The 21930-nt window shown below is 44.6% G+C and overlaps 1 protein-coding gene across 1 annotated transcript in view; it reads left to right on the plus strand.

Moving 5' to 3' along the window:
• The window catches only part of fbln2 (fibulin 2), a 28084-nt gene that overhangs the window by 4913 nt on the left and 1241 nt on the right, over positions 1-21930 (plus strand). Inside the window, exons 3-15 of the mRNA XM_014991740.2 lie at positions 2141-2261; positions 2986-3112; positions 5982-6168; positions 6927-7040; positions 7760-7861; positions 15597-15731; positions 16044-16181; positions 16599-16742; positions 17391-17519; positions 18175-18300; positions 19050-19166; positions 19912-20040; positions 20813-20936. Coding sequence (XP_014847226.2) covers positions 2141-2261; positions 2986-3112; positions 5982-6168; positions 6927-7040; positions 7760-7861; positions 15597-15731; positions 16044-16181; positions 16599-16742; positions 17391-17519; positions 18175-18300; positions 19050-19166; positions 19912-20040; positions 20813-20936 — 1693 coding nt within the window. The remainder of the gene's footprint in view (positions 1-2140; positions 2262-2985; positions 3113-5981; positions 6169-6926; positions 7041-7759; positions 7862-15596; positions 15732-16043; positions 16182-16598; positions 16743-17390; positions 17520-18174; positions 18301-19049; positions 19167-19911; positions 20041-20812; positions 20937-21930) is intronic.

Here is a 21930-nt window from a genome sequence, read left to right on the forward strand (position 1 = left end):
ATGGCTGCTGGAAAAGGACAATGTTATCGACTGCAATACAGAGCCACGACTGGCGTGTCTTCATTTTATTTTTGCTGTAATGTCTCTGCGATATTAAAGTTGTAGTTTGCTCAGTTTAGTTTAGGAGGGACTCCTTTGAAAACTACCAACAGGCCACGGCAGGATTTGCCTGTTGTGTTGGTAACGGCTGTGTATGGTCCGCCTCTAACGCCAACGTAAGCACGGTGCTCTTTCTCCTGCTGAACACCATTAACAAACCGCAGCGGCCCCACCGCAATGGTGATCACATAATTGCGAGGGGACTTTAACAAGGCCGGCTTGAAGACTGTAGTCGTAAAGTTCTACCAGCGTCTGAAATGTTCTACAAGGGGAGAGAAAGTTTTCAATCATGTTTACACCAACATCAAGCACGCGTGTAGAGCCACACCTCGGCCAGTCACCAGGAGCTGGAGACATTCAGAGGACTATATCCAGTTCTCCATCAAGAATGTGACTGTGAGGACAAAAAAAAATAGCTGAACTTTTCCTACTCAGACAACGTGGATGACCAGCCAGGTTCGGACACTCCTCAGGGCCCGCGACGCTGCCTCCAGCTCAGGTGACAGAGGTTTTACAAAGCTGCTCAAGCTGAACTGAAAAGAGGAATGAAAAGATCCAAGATGGACCACAGGGTGTGCATAGAGTTCCCACGTGTCCAGCAACAACACAAAGCAGGCGAGGCGGGGCATACAAGACGTTACAAACTTTAGAGGCTGTGAAGCATCACCAGGCGACCTGAGTGGACCAATGGCAGAGGAGCTAAGCTGCTTCTTTGCCCTCTGTGAAACCCATCAGCAGCACTCTTCTGCTCCAGCCCTGACTCCGCCTCCACTTGGCTGCTTCACCACTCCACTCGCTGTACAGTAGCATGATGTCAGACTGATGCTCCTGCCAGCCCACACAGAGTATCTGGCCAGGTATGCGTGAATTCCAAAAGGAAGTTGCGTGTTTTTGCTGCCGGCTGTCTTCTTCTTTTACTCTTTGTTTCACACAAGTGTCTGATGACATCAAACTGCATGATGCTGAAATATTTTCCACACTGGCTGGTGGCTGGAGTACGTCGGCGTGGCAGAATGGCACATTTCAATCTCTCGCCTTTCACATACGATTGCTCTAAATCACACGCATCATCTGATTTGCACCAAACTGGATAAGATTGACCTTTGTTGGCCTCTAAAACAGCCAATGGGATTATATTGGAGTTTGACTCCAGTCCGTCCCCTAGATTATGGCAACATTTATATCTCCACGATAAATCATCCCTGTAGATTTTTCATGCATCATCAGAGAGCATTGCTGCACACTTTGCTGTGGCTCGTTAATGACTTTACTTAAGTCCCGCCCACTCAGAGAAGACACTGAAGATTATTGGGTCACTCCTACTGCTTCATCCTGTGTATAATATAAGATTGAAAACAATATCCTCTACGTGTTGATAACCAGATATGATGTTTATCAAACCCCACAAGAAGTCCTCGTCAAGTCTTCAACACAAAACAGGAAGTGACAATAAAGCCTGTCTGGAAGTTTGGATTTCAGCCAAATTTTTAAGACTTGCCGCTGGAATCTTACTGAACTGGACTGAAGATTTGCCAAATGCGTCACTTTGTGGATGGGTGCTGGGTGATGGGAGCGTTGACGAAGGCTGGGTGATGGGAGCGTTGACGAAGGCGACAGGGTGCTGGAGCCCCGGTGGTCATCGTGAGACGGGAGTGACGCTGAGTTGCAAGGGCAGCTGTAATTGAGTTTATTGACTTTTGTGTAGTTGCATTTAAGCAACAAGGCGGTTCAAAATGCTTTCCACCCTAAAAACGTAACTGTGAACCAAGTCATAAACCTTACAGCCAGCAGTTTCAGGTAGAATTGGATCTGACCCGTTCTGGCCCGTGGCAAACAGTTGTCGCTTGTCATTGGTGTCTCTGATGCTACATTTCTAACTGCCAAGCAGGTCACCTGCTTGCAGGAAGGTCGTCCATTGGATTCTCTGTATTTACTGCACGTCTGTTCCTTGTGGTCGGCTCTTTGCAGGTGCGAAGCTGGTTTTTTATCCGTCAGTCTTTTGTGGGTCGAATGTGACAACTTGCGTGTCTTTGGGGTGCAGATCCAGGGGAATCTTTTGAAGACATGCTGCAGAGCTGCTGTGCTGCCGGGCAGAAACGGGCCAGGGAAAAACGCTACTGCAAAAACATTCCTGCGCTCAGGGACAAGCACTCTGTTTGCAGGTAAGAAGCACTTCAGCTTTTGTGCGATTATTCTTGTTTTTATTTATTCTGATTTCGTTTTATCATTGGACTTGGGCAGGGGGGCAAACATACAGGAAGGAGAAAGCAAACAGAGCGGGGGGAATCATCACCTTTTCTGCTGTTTTTTCTAATTTAACAAACAGGACTTCTTAACTCAGCAGCCCATTAGCAGACCTTAATGAGGTGGGAAATGAGTTTAAAACATCAAAACATGTTGTGGCAGAAAAACATGGAAACAAAAGACAAAACCGATCTCGGAGCATGCAGAGCAACCGCACTTAGGTTTAGCCTTAAGGGAAGCACAAGGATCTATATCTTATGCATTTTGTTTGCATTTAATGAATGCAGCATTTATTTCTCCATATCTGTTCATGTTGGTTCAGGTAGGTGTTCAACAAGTTCATCTCAATTGAAAGCATCACTTTTATCAAACTTGTTTTCCCTTTTCGTTTACCTAACTCATGGTTTGCTGTTTTACAAGTTTGCACTTTTTGAGTTATTAGAAGTTGAGTTGAAACTTTCTAGGCTTCAGTCTAATCAAGAATTCATGCAGGCAAAAACAAAAATGCAGAAAGCTACAGATTATACCGCACCCACCCTTGGTTTTAATTGTTTGACTGATTAGATTTTTTTTTTTAATTTCTCTTTGTGTTAATGTTACAATATTCCTTCTTTCAGCATGTTTTAACTCTGTGTGTCTCAGTGTAGTGGAGCAGCAGTGCTGCCTCAGCCAAGTGAAGGAGAGCCGGTGTGATTCAGGAGTGGCGGCTGCCAGAGCGGGACGCGCTTGTAAAGCCGATGTGAACGACTCGTGCACAGACGAATACCAGGTACAGAAAACAGACGCAAAGCGAGGAGGAACATGGCCGACGTCGCCCCACCTACAGATCGGACAAACATCCATCCACCTGGTTCTTTGGAGAACAAACGGTGAAGTCATTCAAGAAGGGAAATGGGAGCTCTGCAAATGACAAAAATGAAGAGGGGAAATTGTAATTTGGAACGGTTTGTTCCAAATGATCACACAACAAAGATGCTTATTTTAATCACACTGAGATTTACTTCAACCTTCACATCTCAGTGCTAGCAGATGTCTGTTTGCATAAACAGGTTAATCTGTTAAAAAAAAAAAAAACATAATAAGTTTCTCATTTCTGCTCGTATCCGTTTGGACTGTAAATACTTCCATATGGAAATGCTTAGTCTGCTCCGACTGCACGTCTCTGTTTCTTTAAGGAGAAACCTGGTGGTTTGGCCCCGGAGCCAGATGTTCATTTGTTAAAGCAGCAGAGCCAAACCGGCGAGCCAAGTAATCCACTCACCAGGTTTCAGAGGAAAGCTTCAGGAAATATGAAAGTCAGAGGTTTTTTTTGTATTATTTTTTTATGGCACAATATCCAGCATGGAACTGCAGCTGAAATCCTTTGCAGTGGGATGAATAAGCCACCGAAACCGTTGTAGCGTTTGTGTTAGTTTTCTGCATGCTTTTTGCTGTGCAGGTCAGAAAGTACAGAGCTATGAAGAGAATGTTACAGGCATGATGATAAAGTTACAGAATCGGAAATATCTGTTCTGATCCAGATATACTTAATTATTTAATTAAGACACGCCATCTTCTAATTTTGGTTTGTCTCCTCAAACACATGATTGATCGGTGCCATTACAGATCTTAAAAACAAGGCTTCCCTGCAGGAAGCTAAAGGACTCAACCCACAACACTCCCTCTAGTTTCCCCTGGATGTTTACCCGCCTATCAACGGCATTGTCTCGCCCCTTCATGTTTTGTTGGAGCCATGTCTTGGGAAATCATGGACCAGATTGTGGCTGCTCAACAACAGGAACTTCACCCAGGGTCTGTTCCTCCCTAGAAGACCTATATCCCTTCTTCTGGTCCTGGTCTTCTGGTCTGGTCCTGCCTGCTTCACTGGGCTTATACGGCCAAATTATCTTGCCATCCTGGAATTGGTCATATGGTTGCCTTGATCAGACAGAGGTTTTGGTGGCTTTCTCTTCCGATACCCAAACGGCCTTGATTCCATGTGGCTCCCAATTTTGTGACTGCCTTGCCTGTGTCCAGGGTCTTTACCACTATACTCACTATTGTTGACTGCTCTTTCAAAGTCTCTCCGCAAACGCCTGTCATCTTTTGAAATAGCGCAACATTTGGTGAAACACATATTTCACTTGCATGGCATCCCTAGTGAAGTCCTTTCTGACAGACCCACAGTTTACATCCAGACTTTGCAACACCCCAGTCATGAAGGTGGCGCTCAGATCCGGGTTTCATCCTCAAACCAATGGCCAAACTGAGAGGATGAAGCAGGAACTTCAGTCCACTTTACACTGTCTGGCTCTTGGAGCTCCCAATCCATATAAGTAGAGTATGTCTCCACAGACGGACTCCGCGATCACATCTATCCGTCATTACATTTGCAAATGCAGACACACTTGGAACAATGTCTCTGCCACTCTCAACTGCAATGCCAAGCTTCCTCCTAGGGCCTCCACGCCGGCCCTGGACATTGACCACCAACCTGCTTACCTGGTCCAGAAAATCTTGGATGTCTGTCGACTGGGCAGAAGGTTTCAGTATTTGGTTGACTGCGAGGAATACAGACCTGAAGAACAGTCCTGGCTTCGGCATTCGTTGGTATTGAATGATGATCTCATCAAAGACTTTGAAACTTTTCTCCCATTTGGTTCTGATTGGCTGCCATTAACGATGGGAGGGTAATGTTAGTTCCTGCTGTGAATGAGTCCTCCTGTTTCCTGGTAGGATCTCTGCTGGAGAGCGCAGGATGCTTCACTCTGTTCAGCCCCTTGTCCCACCTTTCTAGATCACTAGACTCGCACTTCTCGGTCCAAGCTGGATGCAGCTGACCAACCAACTGATCTCAACTATCCTCCCAACGTGTCGTGTGTCTTGGCATCTGAAGCCACCTGTGTTGCACATTTCTCTCATTGTGAATATTGTAAATAAACCATCAATGCTTTTTTATAAACTCTGTGTTCACTGAGTGGTTCCACATGTGGGTGAAGAGAATCCCAAAAACCATCTTAAGCAGCAACATGGAAACTGCTCTGTTTATTTGAAGACTGGTGAACCCAAATGCAGGGTTCTGCTGGATCAAAGCCTGTTCAGAAGGACACACTGAAAATAAAAAAATGTAAACGCCTCCCACATTGTAATTAGAAGAAATGAATGGTTGACAAATTCTTGACAAACTGCACAACTTAAGACCATGCCAGGCTGTATAATCTGTTGCTGCTGTAGAAATGGATGTTCCCAGAAAATATCAGCTACTGCTTGATGTGATTGTGAGCTACGTGTGCCTGGAAAACCAAACAGACCGTCGATTCACATTTGCTTTCAGTCTATATTCAAAATATTCGCTTTTAAAAACTTGGCCAAGTTAAAGTCCAGACCTAAATCCAATTAGGAATCTGTGACTAAACCCAAAAATGAATCTTCAGGGATTCTCTTCATCCCATCAGACTGAGCTTGAACTTTGCTGAACACCACGTTTTGTGGTGCAGATATTTTTGCTTGTAACCGTCACTATAGAAACTGAAGCTGCTGAGATTGGGGGAGGGAAACATTTATTTCACTGCAAGAACTTCTTGTCACAACTGTTTATGGCGATGATTTTAACCAGTCCTGGTGATTTGTAGCTTCCCTGCTCGTTTGTCCATGGACAGGTGTGCTGCAGCTGCTGTGCTATTGGCTTGTCGATGCACAGTGAAGGACAAGGTTGCAATGCCCACAAGTACTTGAGCTATCCTTGTGGCCACATCTTCCTTTCCTGCTGTGAGGATGATGAAGGTCAAAGCCAGTCACCATTGTGGACTCAGGAGGAATCCAGACCTACCGCCGTACCCAAACCAGGTAGTAACTACAACCTGTAGAAGACCTTCTGTCACACTGTTGTGTATTTGCCTTTTGTTTCAGTGGTGTTGAGGACATCATACCATGCTCAAATATATACTCACAGTATGCAGACATTTCACTTACCTGGATGCTGTATGCTTAAAAATTAGTAGGAAATTTTACAGTGACCTGTTTGTGTAACAGTTATATGACCACTTGGGGGCACTAATGGGCCCTCAAATGTCATTCTCAGAAGTCAGTTGAGTCTTTTTAAAATAAGAAATGAGATGGTAACATCACATCAGCAAAGCTGACAATTAGTCTGCCAAATAGGAAACATAAAAGAATCTATTTGTTGTCTATTCCCAGTGGTCTTAGCAGGGCCATGAAGCCGACCTCATCTACCTCAGCAAACATCTAAAAATCAACCACTGTCCTCTTCCGCTCTGCAGTGAGAGAGGTCCCACCAGGTCATGTCTGCACGTTCACAGTTAATAGTCACCCCACTTTTGCCAACTCAGCGACGTTCAAACAAAACAAAAACAAAAAAATTGGTATTGGTCAAAATTTGAATTGGTTGCTCCAGCATTTTAAAGATTGGTAACCTGTGATTGGCCAGAAAACTGCAATCGATGCACCCCTAACTATGTCCTAACATAGTCAGTAACTGCCTATCAAAAATGACTAAAACCAAACCATATTGTTGCACAACACAATGTTGTCCCAACTTAAATGTGAATGTAATTACTGTAACTTTATCTGTTGTTGTTGTGCAGTGAGTCCAGCGACAGACAGCCAGGTGGAAGATCTGACCAGTTCTACCAGTACAGCCACCACCACTCACACCACTGTGACCTCCACAAGCCCCGCCCACCTTCATCCATGTGCAGGTAATCCAAAAATATGAATGTAATGCATTTGTCCACACTGTACTACACCATCCAAAAGCACTTGTCAGACTGAATTATTCAGTCTGACAAGTGCACTGTGGGAAAACATTTATTCTTAATAAAATTACCACTGATACAAGCTAAGTGCTTTAAAAAAAAAAAAAACAGCTGAAGGACAATCAGGACAATCTTGAGAAAAGCATTCTCTCCTAACTGATTTTCCTTGTACTTATTGAAAACACTTTATAGTTTCAGATCATTAAATCGGACAAAAAAAAAAGCAACAACCAACAGTAAGAGAAATCCACTAAATATATTAAAAAAGGTTTTAAAAGATAAAATCTCTGAGTTAGGCTGTCTGCTCGCAGCATACCGGCATATCGCATTTTCAGATTTTATACAAACAAATGAGTTGAATTATGTCGTGTTGGTTTGGCTCAGAAAATCTGAGTGAAATACATAGACAATCGTAATTGCTAATGTACAACTCTACAATTACAAAATGCATAAAGGTTCAGTTGTGCTCTTCAATGTCAACTGAATGTCCAGACAGATGTGTGACTCCGATGCCTCAGAGACAAATTAAAAAGGGACGTAGGGCGCATGGCATCCTAGAGAAACAATAAACAGATATTGTAATGATTGGAGTAAACATCTGGGCTAACGGTGTAGTTGTAGTGAATCCAGAGACGACTGACTGCGCTGCTGTTCTCTTTGAGGTGAGAGTGGCTGCAGTCAGCGTTGTGCTGCAGTGGCAGGCCAGGCTCGCTGCTCCTGCTTCCCGGGGTTCTCACTGATGACCGACAGGAGGACATGTAAAGGTAAGGGGTCCAACTTCCTGCCAGGTCAGAAACTGTCATCACTAAAACCTAAATATCACTGAGTTAATATTGTAGTTACAGATGAGCAATAAAGCAGCGATCAAAGATCTTTTATTAACTGAACAGAGTCGGTGGCAGCTTCAGCTGTAATAAGAAAAGCTACACATAAACCGTCTTTGAACTTAGCGAGAAGGCTAAAATCCTAAATCTGGTCTGGAAGCTTTGACATTTTATATCATAAGCATTTTTAATGTTTTTGAAACATTATAAACATTGTTGTGCCACAAGACGAGATGTTATGTTTCGATTGTTGATTGTGTTTTCTGACTGTATTTTTTTGTGGTTTTATGATGTAAAACGCTTTGAAGTGCCTTGTTGCTGAAATGTACTAAACAAATAAACTTGATTGATTGATTGAGAGCTTACAATGAGTCGGTTACCTTGGTGATAACTAGGCATCGGAGGAAAAATGATCAGCAGTGTTTTTCTTTCCATTGCCACTTGTATACTATTTCAAAATAACATGCTATCCTTATTTTTTTGTGCTTCTGAATAACCAAGCTCATACTTAAGTCAAGCTAACACTAAGGCTACAATATACATGAGGCCAATAGGTGAGCAGTAGTTTCACTCAATAGTTGTTTTAGCTCTTCTTTAACCAAGAATCGTCTCATTTGTCTAAGAGGATAATGTTGTTTTTCCTGATACTCCTTTTGCAGCATCGTCTTACCGCATCATTGCTCAAATTTTTTAAATATTTGGCAAAATGTACGCAGCCAGGTCTTATCCATGGCGGTTAAAGAACAGCAAACTAAAGTTAAAGAAGCTGATTTAAATTATATATATATATATATATATATATATAAAAATATATATATATATATAATTTTCTTTTTCTTTTTTGACAGATGGTTACTAACCAGGTAAAAAGGCACATAAGAGGGTAAAATCAATGTAACAAGAGAACCAGCTACATAATATGCTTTGAACCTGAATGTTGGAACATTCCCCAAAGAAGAACTTTACACTAATGTTTTTTTTTTATTATTATTCCCTATGGAAGGACCCACATAAATACATTTGCTGCACGAGTTAGAAAGATGATTTGTGAATTTGCAACAAGTGGAGAAAAGAAAAAAAGAAGAACTTGGCCTCAATATTAATGAGAATGGAGGAAAGAGCTAAATTATGCTTGTCTGGAATTCGGCTTCATAGCAGAAATTCCTGACTGAACTAAAAATCCAGTTTGCTGCACTTCCAGTCGCCGATGGAGCCAGGAGAAGGATAGATGGACGAGTCGGGAATGTTTTCTTTATTCGATCACGTTGTGTGCAGGTGTGGCCCAGCATGATCCAGTGTACATGCGGGAAATGCAGTCCTGGAGGAGTTTATTCAGTAACTCCCACCCCCCACCATATCAATTTATTTAGCAAACAGAGGGAGCGCTTTCTTTGCCTAAGTGTTTCCATGTGTAACTGTGTGTGGGCAGGATTGAGTTTAGACTGGAATGAAACAAATCAAATGGTGGGATGGAGTCTGGTTTGGAAGTGGATGTCTGAGGGTTTCCACACAGATTTAGGTCGACTTTAAAGTCAGCTGTGGGAAACTTGTCACTGAGGTTCTGTCATGCACAGGCTGCTTGAATTATGACACCTGCAGCTTCTGCAAGCAACTGTGATTTACTTATCACAAGAGTCCCACTGCCCTGTGTAAATACGAAGCGATGGATCGCTCCGTTTCTTGGGGATTCATCAGGATTTGAACTTAAATGGACTCTTAGAATCTTAATGTGCATCTGTTTGCAGTTGACACTCACTGAAAAGCGTATTTGTTCTGTGTACGATTGAGCAGACGGGCGGTTAAGTTTATTTCCTTTCTTTGTTTTTTCATTTTGCAGCATTTCTAACATAATTTCCATACATATCTGGTCGGTTGTATCTGGACCGAAATAAATGTCATGTTTCTGGCCCGTCTGCCTGCTATGTTTGTCCCCGCAGTTCCCACCTCTCATCAAGCTCATCTGGTTCACCTGCATGCTGAGTGCAATCAGGCTCATGTTTCCCACCTGTGCACAGCAGTTATATTCAGCTCTCAGGCAGGCAGACGGTGCCAGATTTTTGAAAGCCTCAGAGTGAGTAGATATCCAGCATTTCTTCCTGACCTGACCCCGTTCTGAACACTTTTCTGCCCCTCGGATTTGCCTGCCTTGTCTAGCCCACGTCGGATTCTCCACTGGCTTCTGTTTTCTGGACACGACCCTGTTTCTGTCCTCTGACCTCGGTCTCCTGCCTCGCCCTTTGGATTTTGTCTGCTAGAAGTTGCCTGAACGTGCTGGACCCTTTTTCTGTGCCCTGACCTCCGCTCTCTGCCTGACCCTCAGACTAGTTTTACTCTGTCCTGCCTGCTCCTAGCTCCGTCCCTCCCTGGAGCTGCCACTGGTTGCCAGCCGTTGTGCTACCTGGACCACTCATCCTCCACAAACGCTAAGTAGGTTAGTGGTTCTTTTCTGTTCTGCTTTGGCCTCTCCCCCAAGTATACAACCCTCTAACCTTCCTCTCTGTCCTCAGAGGTTCCTGTTCCTTTGCTGGTGGCTGCCTGTCCCTTACCCCGAACTTCAATAAAGAACTTATTATTTTGTACTTTGTGTCTGACTGAAATTTCGGGTCCTCAGTTCTGATCATTACAGAAAAATCTGGCCAAAAATGGACCCTTCGTCAGCACAAGAGTGGCGCAGCAATGTTGAAAGTGCGATCAGTCGACTTAATACTGGCATGAATGAGATCATTACCACGCTTCGTAACATGTCTTCTCCCCCTGACCAGGCACAATCACAGACACCTAACCAACCAGCCCCTGCAGTTCAGCCTGCTGTGGTCAAGGAGCCTCGTCTGACCCCTCCCGAGCTGTTCAAAGGGGACCCAGACCAGTGCCGTGCTTTCCTCACTCAGTGTGAGATCCACTTTGAGTTGCAGCCCTCCTCTTTCCCTACTGAACGTTCTAAGGTGGCATTTGTGATCTCACTTCTGTCCGGTAAGGCCAAACAGTGGGGCACAGCAGAATGGCAGAATGAATCGGATTCTTGTTTGACCTATTCTGCGTTCTCTAAGGAACTGATCAGGGTTTTTGATCCCATCTTACCTGAGAGAGAGGCAGCTAGGGGGCTACTATCCGTAAAACAGGGTGGTAGGAGTGTAGCTGCTTATATTATTGATTTTCACCTGTTATCTGCAGACAGTAGGTGGAATCAGGAGGCATTAATGGATGTGTTCATGCAAGGCCTTAATGAAAATATCAAGGATGAGTTGGCCACCCGAGATTATCCTAAATCCCTCAAGGATCTTGAAGATTTGGCGACTAGGATAGATCTGCGTCTCACTGAAAGGAGAAGGGAGAGACATCACAAGGAGGCCTCATCGGCTCCATTTGGCCACTCAGACCCTTGGTCCAAAGCCACAAGCTGCTCTTCCCCCCCAGTGGTGGCACCAGATCCTGAGCCGATGCAGTTGGGGAGAACAAGGATCTCCCTGGAGGAACGGTCTCGTAGAAGGCAGTTTAATTTATGTTTTTACTGTGGAGGCAAGGGTCATATGGCGGCCAAGTGTCCATTAAAAGGGCAGGCTCAGTAGAGGTTAGGGGAGTTCTACTGAGCCATAGCTTGTTGTCCATCTCCTCACCGTGTTCTTTCTCTGCTAACCTTGTGGTCTCCTCCATTCCCCACCAGGTATCAGTTTTCATTGACTCCGGAGCTGATACAGAGTTCATGGATGAATCTTTTGCCAGGGGCCTCAACATCAAACTCCTCCACACTTCATCGGTCCATAACGTTCTAGCTTTGGATGGACATCACATTAGCCGGTCCCACCTCATCACGGAAAAGGTCAGTCTGACGCTCGGTGGCAATCATCAGGAGGAGATCACTTTTGTGATTATCGACTCACCACAGTTGCCCATTGTTTTGGGGGCCTCATGGCTTAACAAGCATAATCCTCATATTGACTGGCAGGCCAAGGAGATATTGGGCTGGTCAAGGTCCTGCTCTGCCACCTGTTTGCTCTCTGCTTGCATCCCTTCCTTTCCAGACAATGCCATTGAGGAAACTTACCCAGATCTGTCCAAGGTGCCACCTGAGTATCATGATCTGAAGGAGGTGTTCAATAAGTCCCGAGCAACAGCCCTTCCCCCTCATAGGCCCTACGATTGTGCCATTGACCTTCTTCCAGGTACGTCACCCCCCAAGGGGCGTTTATATCCACTGTCTGCCCCCGAGAACCAAGCAATGAGGAAATATGTTGATGATTCTCTCAAGGCGGGAATCATTCGCCCATCCTCGTCTCCTGCTGGTGCTGGATTTTTTTTCGTAGGCAAGAAGGATGGGTCTTTAAGGCCCTGTATAGATTACAGGGGTCTTAATGACATTACTGTTAAGAATCGGTATCCCCTTCCCCTCATGAATACTGCCTTTGACCAGATCCAAGGAGCCAAGTTTTTCACTAAATTAGACTTGCGCAACGCATACCATCTTGTTCGCATCAGGGAAGGGGACGAGTGGAAGACCGCGTTCAACACCCCCACTGGTCATTATGAATACCTGGTTATGCCCTTTGGGTTAACCAATGCACCAGCAGTCTTCCAGGCTCTGGTCAATGATGTCTTGAGGGACATGGTTGGGCACTTTGTATTTGTTTACCTTGATGACATTCTCATCTACTCTCAGGACCTGGACTCCCACAAGTACCATGTTCGGCAGGTTCTTCTCCGCCTCCTCCAGAATCATCTTTTTGTAAAGGCAGAGAAATGCGAGTTCCATACCACCACCACCTCTTTTCTTGGCTACATAATCTCCCCTAACAAGGTGATCATGGATCCCGCTAAGATTTCAGCAGTCTCCGAATGGCCCACACCCACAGACCGCAAACAGCTACAGAGATTTCTTGGATTTGCAAACTTTTACCGTCGTTTCATCCGTAGTTATAGCCAAGTAGCATCTCCTCTTCATGCCATCACCTCATCCAAGGTCCGGTTCACCTGGAGCAAGCAGGCAGAGGAGGCTTTCTCTAGACTCAAGTCTCTGTTCACCTCCGCTCCAGTTCTCCGGTCCCCTGACCCTGCAAGACAGTTCATTGTAGAGGTTGACGCCTCTAGCACTGGGGTAGGTGCTGTCCTCAGTCAGAGAACCACTGATGGTCGTATTCATCCATGTGCCTTCTTTTCCAGGACTCTATCCAGTGCTGAACGGAACTATGATGTGGGGGACAGGGAGCTTTTGGCTGTTAAGCTGGCCCTAGAGGAATGGAGGCATTGGCTGGAGGGGGCCAAGGAGCCATTTCTAGTATGGACAGACCACAAGAACCTGGAGTACTTGAAGGCAGCAAAACGACTCAACCCCAGACAAGCAAGGTGGGCTCTGTTTTTTGGACGGTTTAATTTTGCGCTCTCTTACAGACCTGGAACCAAGAACATAAAACCGGATGCCTTATCAAGGATTCATGAATCCTCTGAGGTGGGGGCTGCTGGTGCAGAGGAGTTTATTCTCCCAGACTCGGTGAGACTGACTGTGACCATGTTGGAACTGGAGGAGGAGGTCAGGGATGCCACCCGAGATCTCCGGGTCCCAGCCTCGTGCCCCCCTGACAGGCTGTTTGTCCCAGAACATCTGGTCCCCAAGGTACTCCGGTTCTGCCATAAATCCCGTCTGTTCTGTCATCCAGGCATTAGCAAGACCTTACAAATTGTTCAGTCCCAATTCTGGTGGGGCTCACTGACCAAGGATGTTAAGGAGTTTGTTACAGACTGTCATCAGTGCTGTCAAGCAAAGTCCTCTCGTCGCCCACCCTCAGGGTTGCTACGGCCCCTTCCCATCCCATCACGCCCTTGGTCGCACATTGCCATGGACTTCGTCACAGGTTTGCCCAGTTCCGATGGTTTTGTTGTCTTGTTAACTATCATTGACAGATTTTCTAAGATGGTCCACCTGGCCCCCCTCAAGAGACTCCCCTCTGCTAAGGAGATGGGGGAGATCATGGCACGGGAGGTTTTCCGCCTCCACGGGCTCCCCACTGACATAGTCTCGGACAGAGGTCCCCAATTCGTCTCTCGGTTCTGGAAGGAGTTCTGCACCATGCTTGGGATATCCGTCAGTTTATCATCTGGGTTCCACCCCCAAACTGATGGGCAGACTGAGAGGGCTAACCAGGAGATTGAGACCAAGCTTCGTATCCTTTGTGACACTGATCCTACCAGGTGGGCACACAACCTACCATGGGTGGAATATGCCTTGAATGCTCTCCCCTCTAGCTCCACTGGTCTTTCGCCCTTCTACATTGTTCATGGGTTCCAGCCACCGGTGTTCACTATTCAAGAGAGGGAGGCTAAGGTCCCCTCCGCTCACGCTGCAGCCATGAGGTGCCAACGGATCTGGAGGAGAGCTCGGAGGGCCATGACCAAGATGTCGGAGGTGCAATCCAGATCTGCTAATCGCCACAGGGTCCCAGCACCCACCTACCGTGTTGGCCAGAAAGTCTGGTTGTCTTCCAAGGATCTCCCCCTACGGGTGGAGAGTCGGAAATTGGCACCTCGTTTCATTGGTCCCTTCCCCATCTCCAAGGTTGTGAATCCTGTGGCGGTCCGCCTACAGCTGCCCCGTTCAATGAGGATTCACCCAACATTCCATGTGTCTCGGGTCAAGCCCTACACCTCACCTCGTCTTGAGCCTGCCTCCAGACCCCTCCCGCCCACTCGGTTCCTGGATGGGGACCCAATCTACACCGTACGTCGCATCCTCCGGTCCAAGAGAAGGGGACGTGGCGTCCATTACCTGGTCGATTGGGAGGGCTATGGACCGGAGGAGCGGACCTGGATTCCTGGTCGTTTTGTCATTGACAAGACTCTCCTGAGGGACTTTCACCGCCTCCATCCTGATCAGCCGAAGGGTCCGTCAGGAGCCGGACCTTAGGAGGGGGGTACTGTCATGTTTCTGGCCCGTCTGCCTGCTATGTTTGTCCCCGCAGTTCCCACCTCTCATCAAGCTCATCTGGTTCACCTGCATGCTGAGTGCAATCAGGCTCATGTTTCCCACCTGTGCACAGCAGTTATATTCAGCTCTCAGGCAGGCAGACGGTGCCAGATTTTTGAAAGCCTCAGAGTGAGTAGATATCCAGCATTTCTTCCTGACCTGACCCCGTTCTGAACACTTTTCTGCCCCTCGGATTTGCCTGCCTTGTCTAGCCCACGTCGGATTCTCCACTGGCTTCTGTTTTCTGGACACGACCCTGTTTCTGTCCTCTGACCTCGGTCTCCTGCCTCGCCCTTTGGATTTTGTCTGCTAGAAGTTGCCTGAACGTGCTGGACCCTTTTTCTGTGCCCTGACCTCCGCTCTCTGCCTGACCCTCAGACTAGTTTTACTCTGTCCTGCCTGCTCCTAGCTCCGTCCCTCCCTGGAGCTGCCACTGGTTGCCAGCCGTTGTGCTACCTGGACCACTCATCCTCCACAAACGCTAAGTAGGTTAGTGGTTCTTTTCTGTTCTGCTTTGGCCTCTCCCCCAAGTATACAACCCTCTAACCTTCCTCTCTGTCCTCAGAGGTTCCTGTTCCTTTGCTGGTGGCTGCCTGTCCCTTACCCCGAACTTCAATAAAGAACTTATTATTTTGTACTTTGTGTCTGACTGAAATTTCGGGTCCTCAGTTCTGATCATTACAATAAATAAATAAATTAATTAATTAATTACTTCTTTCACAGATGTGGACGAGTGCCAGAGCAACACACACAGCTGCCGGCCCAACCAGCGCTGTGTGAACACACTGGGCTCGTTTCTATGTGAGCTGCAAGTCCGCTGTCCTGCAGGATACCAGATGAAGAGCGGAGTTTGCCAAGGTAGAGTCAGAAAAAACATTAAGTTCTGATTTACTTGGGGGAAGAAAAAAAACATTAAAAATGCTGTTTTGATGCCAATTATGTTTTCAGGTCAACATTTAGCTAAGGTAAGATCGATGAAACTTCATAGAAAGACCGGTCCATGCTAGTTCTGTGTTTGAACCACAGTGCCACCTTCTGGTGGAGGGGCATTATGACAACTCAGACTGATAGAGGACCAAGTCTTCGTGATATTTTTTTTTCCCCATCATCTTATTGATCTTATATCCGTCTGTTTTGTTTTGTTTTGTTTGTTTTGTTTTTTTCTCTCAGACATTGATGAGTGCATTGTGAACACCCACAGCTGTGGCGAGAGCTCGGTGTGTGAGAACACGGCTGGCTCCTTCAGGTGTAACTCCAAACTGAAGTGTGTCAGCGGATTTACGCTGGACTCTCATGATAACTGTATCGGTAAGAAACTGTCAGCTTTTCTGTCTAAAGGGAATCATGAGCTGCTGGACTTAATCGATACACTTTCATTTTGTTGGCACAGTCGCAATATGGTGATTAAGCTTGCAGCCTTGTATTTTGTTTTATTTTTATTCTGCTGCCTTTGTGTCCTAGATGGAGCCTCAGTGGAAGGAAATAAATGATTTTGTCCAAAACAGATGGAAAATTGAGAGTGGGAACTGAATCTATATCATACCTCCATCAAAGTCTTCCTATAACTAAATAAAAAATAATAATTTAGTTGTATAAGGGATCTAAATTTATCCTTACTAGTTCGGGACGTCTCAATGGGAGGGGAGGGAGACGGTCAGGAATAATCCCTGACTGGTTCTTCTCAGCCTCTGCTCTGCGTTTCCTGCTGTCCTTGTGTTTCTGCAGACATCAATGAGTGCAGCATCCTCAGTGAGCCGTGCACCGCAGGTTCCGTCTGCATCAACACGGTGGGCTCCTACACGTGTCAGCAGAAGACACTGATGTGCAACAAGGGCTACCACTCCAGCTCCAACGGAACCAAGTGTGTCGGTGAGTTCTGCTGGTTCAGACACAGCTTTTCACAGCTCTGGACAAAAATTAAGAAACCCACTTAAAATGATCAGGTTCTATGACTTGACTTTTCATGGGTGGATGTTCGAGTAAAATGAACATTGCTCTTTTATTCTATGAACTACTGGCAACATGTCTCCGAAATTCACTCTCACTGAAAAGATTCATCATTTTTCTACCAGACACCTTAACCCCTGAACTGTCATGCACCCAGATACTTAGAAGTAATTCACTAGCAAGGACCACGCCACAAAGATATACGTTTAAAGATTTATCGATGAATGGATGAGGGATGAAAGAGAGACAGATGAAGGGAAGGGGGGATGAGGGGATGAATGATCTTGATTTGGTCTTCTGGGGAGAATGATGGAGGGCTTGGGAAGTGAAGACTGTGTGGGAGTTTGGACTTTGGGAAACGGTTCCTCTTATTTTCCCCAAGCTAACAAAGGATCCCCCAGACTAAACCTGCAGCGAAAAGCAAAGCATGATTATGAATGAAGGAGGATTAAATGATACTGGTATGTAAATGTTTTGTGGGTGACAGTTAAGGTGTTGACAGGTCATTGATAGATTATTGTTGAGGTGGCCTACAGATGAGCTGCTTTCCGTTTGTCTGTGCGTGTTTAGACACGGATGAATGTCAGATGGGGACCCATCGTTGTGGAGCGGGGCAGATCTGTCAGAACCTTCCCGGCAGCTACCGCTGTGACTGCCAGACTGGTTACCAGTACGACGCCTTCCGCAAAGTCTGCACAGGTAGGAGCCGCTGAGTGGAGACTGCAGCTGCAGCACGTCGTGCTTTGGTGTTGATGTTGACAGTCGGGTAGTAACTAGTTATATTTACTTGAGTAATTTTCTTTTTCTTAAATGTACTTTTAGGAGTATTTTTATCACGCTGCACTTTTTACATAAGTAATTTTATTATGAAGTATCGCTACTTTACTTGAATAAAATTTCTGGATTCTCGACCCACTGAATGAAAACCAAACATGTTTTAACCAGAAATTCACCAGACACACATTATTTAAATTAGCTTAAAACATTTTCAACCTAAGGAAACCCAAAACATTGCATTCAGCCATTGACTTCTCCTGGAATCATAAACCATATATTAATGTCATGTAAGACCGATAAACTTGTTACAATTCAAATTCAAACTGCAGGTCAGATTTTTAGTTTGAATTTTAAAACCGTGTTTCGTTTTCCTTCTTTAGTTTGCGACTTTGTGTCGCCGCTGTCCGTCTGTCGCATGTTCTCCAACACGTTAAAAACAAACTAGTTGTTTCAAGGGACTCTAAACTCGCTGGGAACCTGTGATGATTCCTGCCGAGGTTAAAATTGTGACAAAAAATATCACCAGTCTGCAGACTGATGTAAATGGCAGTCTAAACTCCTTCTCACATACCTGCAGATATAAACGAATGCTGGCGGTTTCCTGGGAGGCTGTGCGCTCAGACCTGTGAAAACACCAAAGGCTCGTATCGCTGCTCATGCACAACTGGATTCTCTCTCGCTTTGGATGGAAACAACTGTGAAGGCAAGACGTTTACCATGCTTTTATTTCACCACATCATGTATGGAGAAGGAGTCTGAATGAGTGTGTGTGAGGCATAGAAGTACTGTAACTCGTAAATTGGTTGTATGGAAAGTCAAATGCTCTGTACGAGCTGTGATGGGTTTTTATCATGCAAGTTGCTTTTTACGCTCGAGTTGGATTTAATTTGGAAATCTTCCAGGAGCGTCAGACAATACGCTTATATGACGTGTTCCTGCTGAGGTTCTGTGTGTTTTTAAAGGCTACGCTTCACAGAGCGAAAAATCTAGGCTATTACAGCGGCTACTGAAGGAGGTGAAGCAAACTGGACGCTTCGGTTCATTAATGATTAGCAGGGTTCTGTTAAAAGCTTCCTGCATGAGCACAAGACACACTCTGAAAGCATTTTGTTTGTTGGTGTTAATTGTGGACTATCGCCATGCTTGATGTTTTACCATGGAAATCTTTTCTTTTAAAATGGATTTTTGGCACTGGTGGCCTTTACTGAACAGAAAACTTACAGGAAATGGGCTCATTTATTTGAATAAATATACATACAAAAAATAAACTGGAATTCTGTGTAACCGAGTTCCTTCTTCAAACAGGAAACGGATGCTGAAGCATGTTAAAGCATCTGTGATGCATTTTGGATGCTAGTTAATCAGACGTCTCGACAAGTGTAGAAATGTAAATAAACTTGACTGTGTTCGTCCCGAGTGTGTTATCCTAACTGTGCCTCCGTGTGTGAGCAGATGTTAATGAGTGCGACAGCAACCCCTGCAGCCAGGAGTGCGTCAACATATACGGCTCCTACCAGTGCTACTGCCGTGAAGGCTATTACCTGAAAGAGGACCGACACACCTGTGAAGGTAACGTTTCCACCACCCTGTGTGTGTAGAAGAGACTCCAACTAAATCCAGTTGGTGCTGCTCATCCTCATATACCAGATCAAGATTGATTTCTGCTGGTCTTTGTCTGAAATGCCAGCCCTCAGAAATGGCAGTAATGGTCCTGTCTGTGGTGGGCTTACATCACGAGGGTTTCCTGATCCTGTTCTTGGCTTTGAGTAATGACATTGTGTTTAAAATGCTCCAATTTTACTATGAAATACTGTAGCAATAGACATCACTTGATCCTAAGCACCAATAGGGAATCTGGAAGAAGGGCCACACTGTAAAAACACAAAATCCTACAAAGTAATCTTTGGTCCCGTTTCTAGCTTCAAATATCTTAGTTTTGTCTTATTTCATGTGTATTAACTTCCAAGTAATTTTTCAGCAAGATATATGAGCTTGTTTTCAGTAAATAATACCTAAATATTGATGAAAAAGTTCTAGTTCTATTGGCAGATTATTTCTCTTATAACAAGAAATAATCTGCCAATGGAACTAGAACTTTTTCATCAGTGTTGAGGAATAATTTACTCAAAACAAGCACATATGTCTTGCTGAAAAAGTACTTCTAAGTTAGTTGTGTCCTGTTTCAAGTGCACTGAGATATTTACACTACATACTAGACCAAAAATACTGTGAAATATTGTCCAGGTTGCTCTAGGTGTTCTTATGGGTCTTGAAATAAACTTGAACAAACACCAACTTGTGTGTGTTTCCACAGATATTGACGAGTGTTCCCAGGCCATCGGGAACCTCTGCGTCTTCCAGTGCGTAAACGTTGTAGGGAGCTATCGATGTGCCTGTCCTCCTCAGGGGTATGTTGCAGCAGTCAATGGACGCTCCTGTAAAGGTTAGTCCCACTGTGGCCTCATGCCTCTGAGGTTGATGTGATGGTCGCTGCACGAGTGTTTTTGTTCTGAGAACAGTGGAGGACCCAGGTGAACAGCTGAGGAAGCACCGCTTGCATCAACAGAAACTACTTTCACATACATTTTTTGTCCTTCTTTGTAAAGTAGCGTTAGCAGAAGTAATCGATGTGATCTAAAGTATGTTTGTTACATTGTACTTACATTAGAGATTAGTTTTCATGCGACTTAACTGAAAACCGTGACTCAAGGTTTATAGTTGCTAGAGGAATGTCATCCAAACCTCAGAGTTTTCAGAGTTGAGAAGAACAGAAACTACATTCCTCAGTTCTCATACCGAGCAAAACTCTGGGATCATAATTCAATTATAATATTTAATCCAAAGTCTGCAATTTGAAATTTGATTCATTTTATTTTACAAATAAGAAAAAAGTAAATGCATGTATGGTGAGTCCATTGATCCATTCATTTGCTTCATATTTAAAATTGGACCACTGCAGAAATATCTGCCATAAACTCAGAGGGAAGTAGACTTTTTTTTTTTTTTTTGCTGTATTAAATATAAAGGGTTAAAAGAAAAAGGCTCTGGAAGCGTATGTTTGGAAAAATATGACAATTTGCCTATAAAAATTTATTTACCTATAAAATCATTATCCTTTCTCTCATGATACAACCTACTTACAGATACAAAGTTATTTAATGAACCTGTAATTGTCCGTTTTTTTTTTTCCTGACATCTGGTGATTCTGTTTACAGATATTGATGAATGCATGACTGGATCTCACAACTGTTCCTTCTCTCAGACCTGCTATAACCTGCAGGGCAGCTTTAAGTGTCTCTCCTTTGATTGTCCTCAAAACTACAAGAAGGTGTCGGATACGTGAGTCTCATCATCCAAGCTTTTCTTCAAATCCTTTCTGAAAATGTTTATCTCCAACCTTGATTTTTTTTTTTTGTCTTAGGTTGATTTGATACACAACATTTTAAGGCATGAACTGGGCGAACATTAAATTTGATCATTTCTTATTTTGTTTACTCCAACAAGTTGGATGAAAGTCTTATCACAACAACTGCATATGGTGAGGTGACTATAGTCGAAACAATGACCATTCAAAGGGTTTTTTCAGACCGTACTATGTTGTTGAGAGTTTGAGATGGAAAATCTGTGAAAAGATTCCTCTCCTCCTCCTCCTCCCTGAGCTGCTATTGACCTGTTGCAGCGTGACGTCTCTAGCGTAAGATCCCACCCCTCACCTCCCTGCTGGTGGGCAAAAAGCTGCTCACCAACAGTTACTAGCATTGGGTTTTGGCCAAGTTGCCAACATAACATGCAAAATCTTAAAAGTACGTCTGACATATAAGAGAAAAAGGAACACAGAGTTTTTCTACACTACGACAATTAGATAATATCAGGAAAAAGTTTTACCTAAAGAAAAAAGTGAAGGAGAAGGAAATAGGTCAGTTATGCTAGCTTGACTTTGACAACCTTACCATGTAGATGTGCTGTGGAATTTGGTGTGTTTCGATTCAGCTGAAAAAAAAAAAGAAAGGCCATCAATAAATTACTGGACAGGTCATTCATTTAAATTAGCTAATCTACACTTATCAATAATCGCAAAAAAACATCAATTCTGAAAACATAAAACTCCAATGGGCTGCACATTCTGTTTGTGTGGGAAATGTTTCTTGGTGTTGAATCCTGCCACATTAGCGGCGGCGTTGTCAGTTGCAGTGATAACTAGTCTGTGTGTAGCACAGCCGACAGAGGGAGGAAAAGAATACCAGTGGTTCTGAGTTGTTCCACAGTTTTTCTGCATCGGCCACAACAGGGCGTGGTGTAAAACACGTGAAACATTAACAAGGCCTCAGTCGTC

The sequence above is a fragment of the Poecilia mexicana genome, unplaced genomic scaffold, assembly GCF_051168715.1.
Source record: "Poecilia mexicana isolate PSO_F unplaced genomic scaffold, ASM5116871v1 scaffold_5, whole genome shotgun sequence".
In the NCBI taxonomy this organism is placed as follows: domain Eukaryota; kingdom Metazoa; phylum Chordata; class Actinopteri; order Cyprinodontiformes; family Poeciliidae; genus Poecilia; species Poecilia mexicana.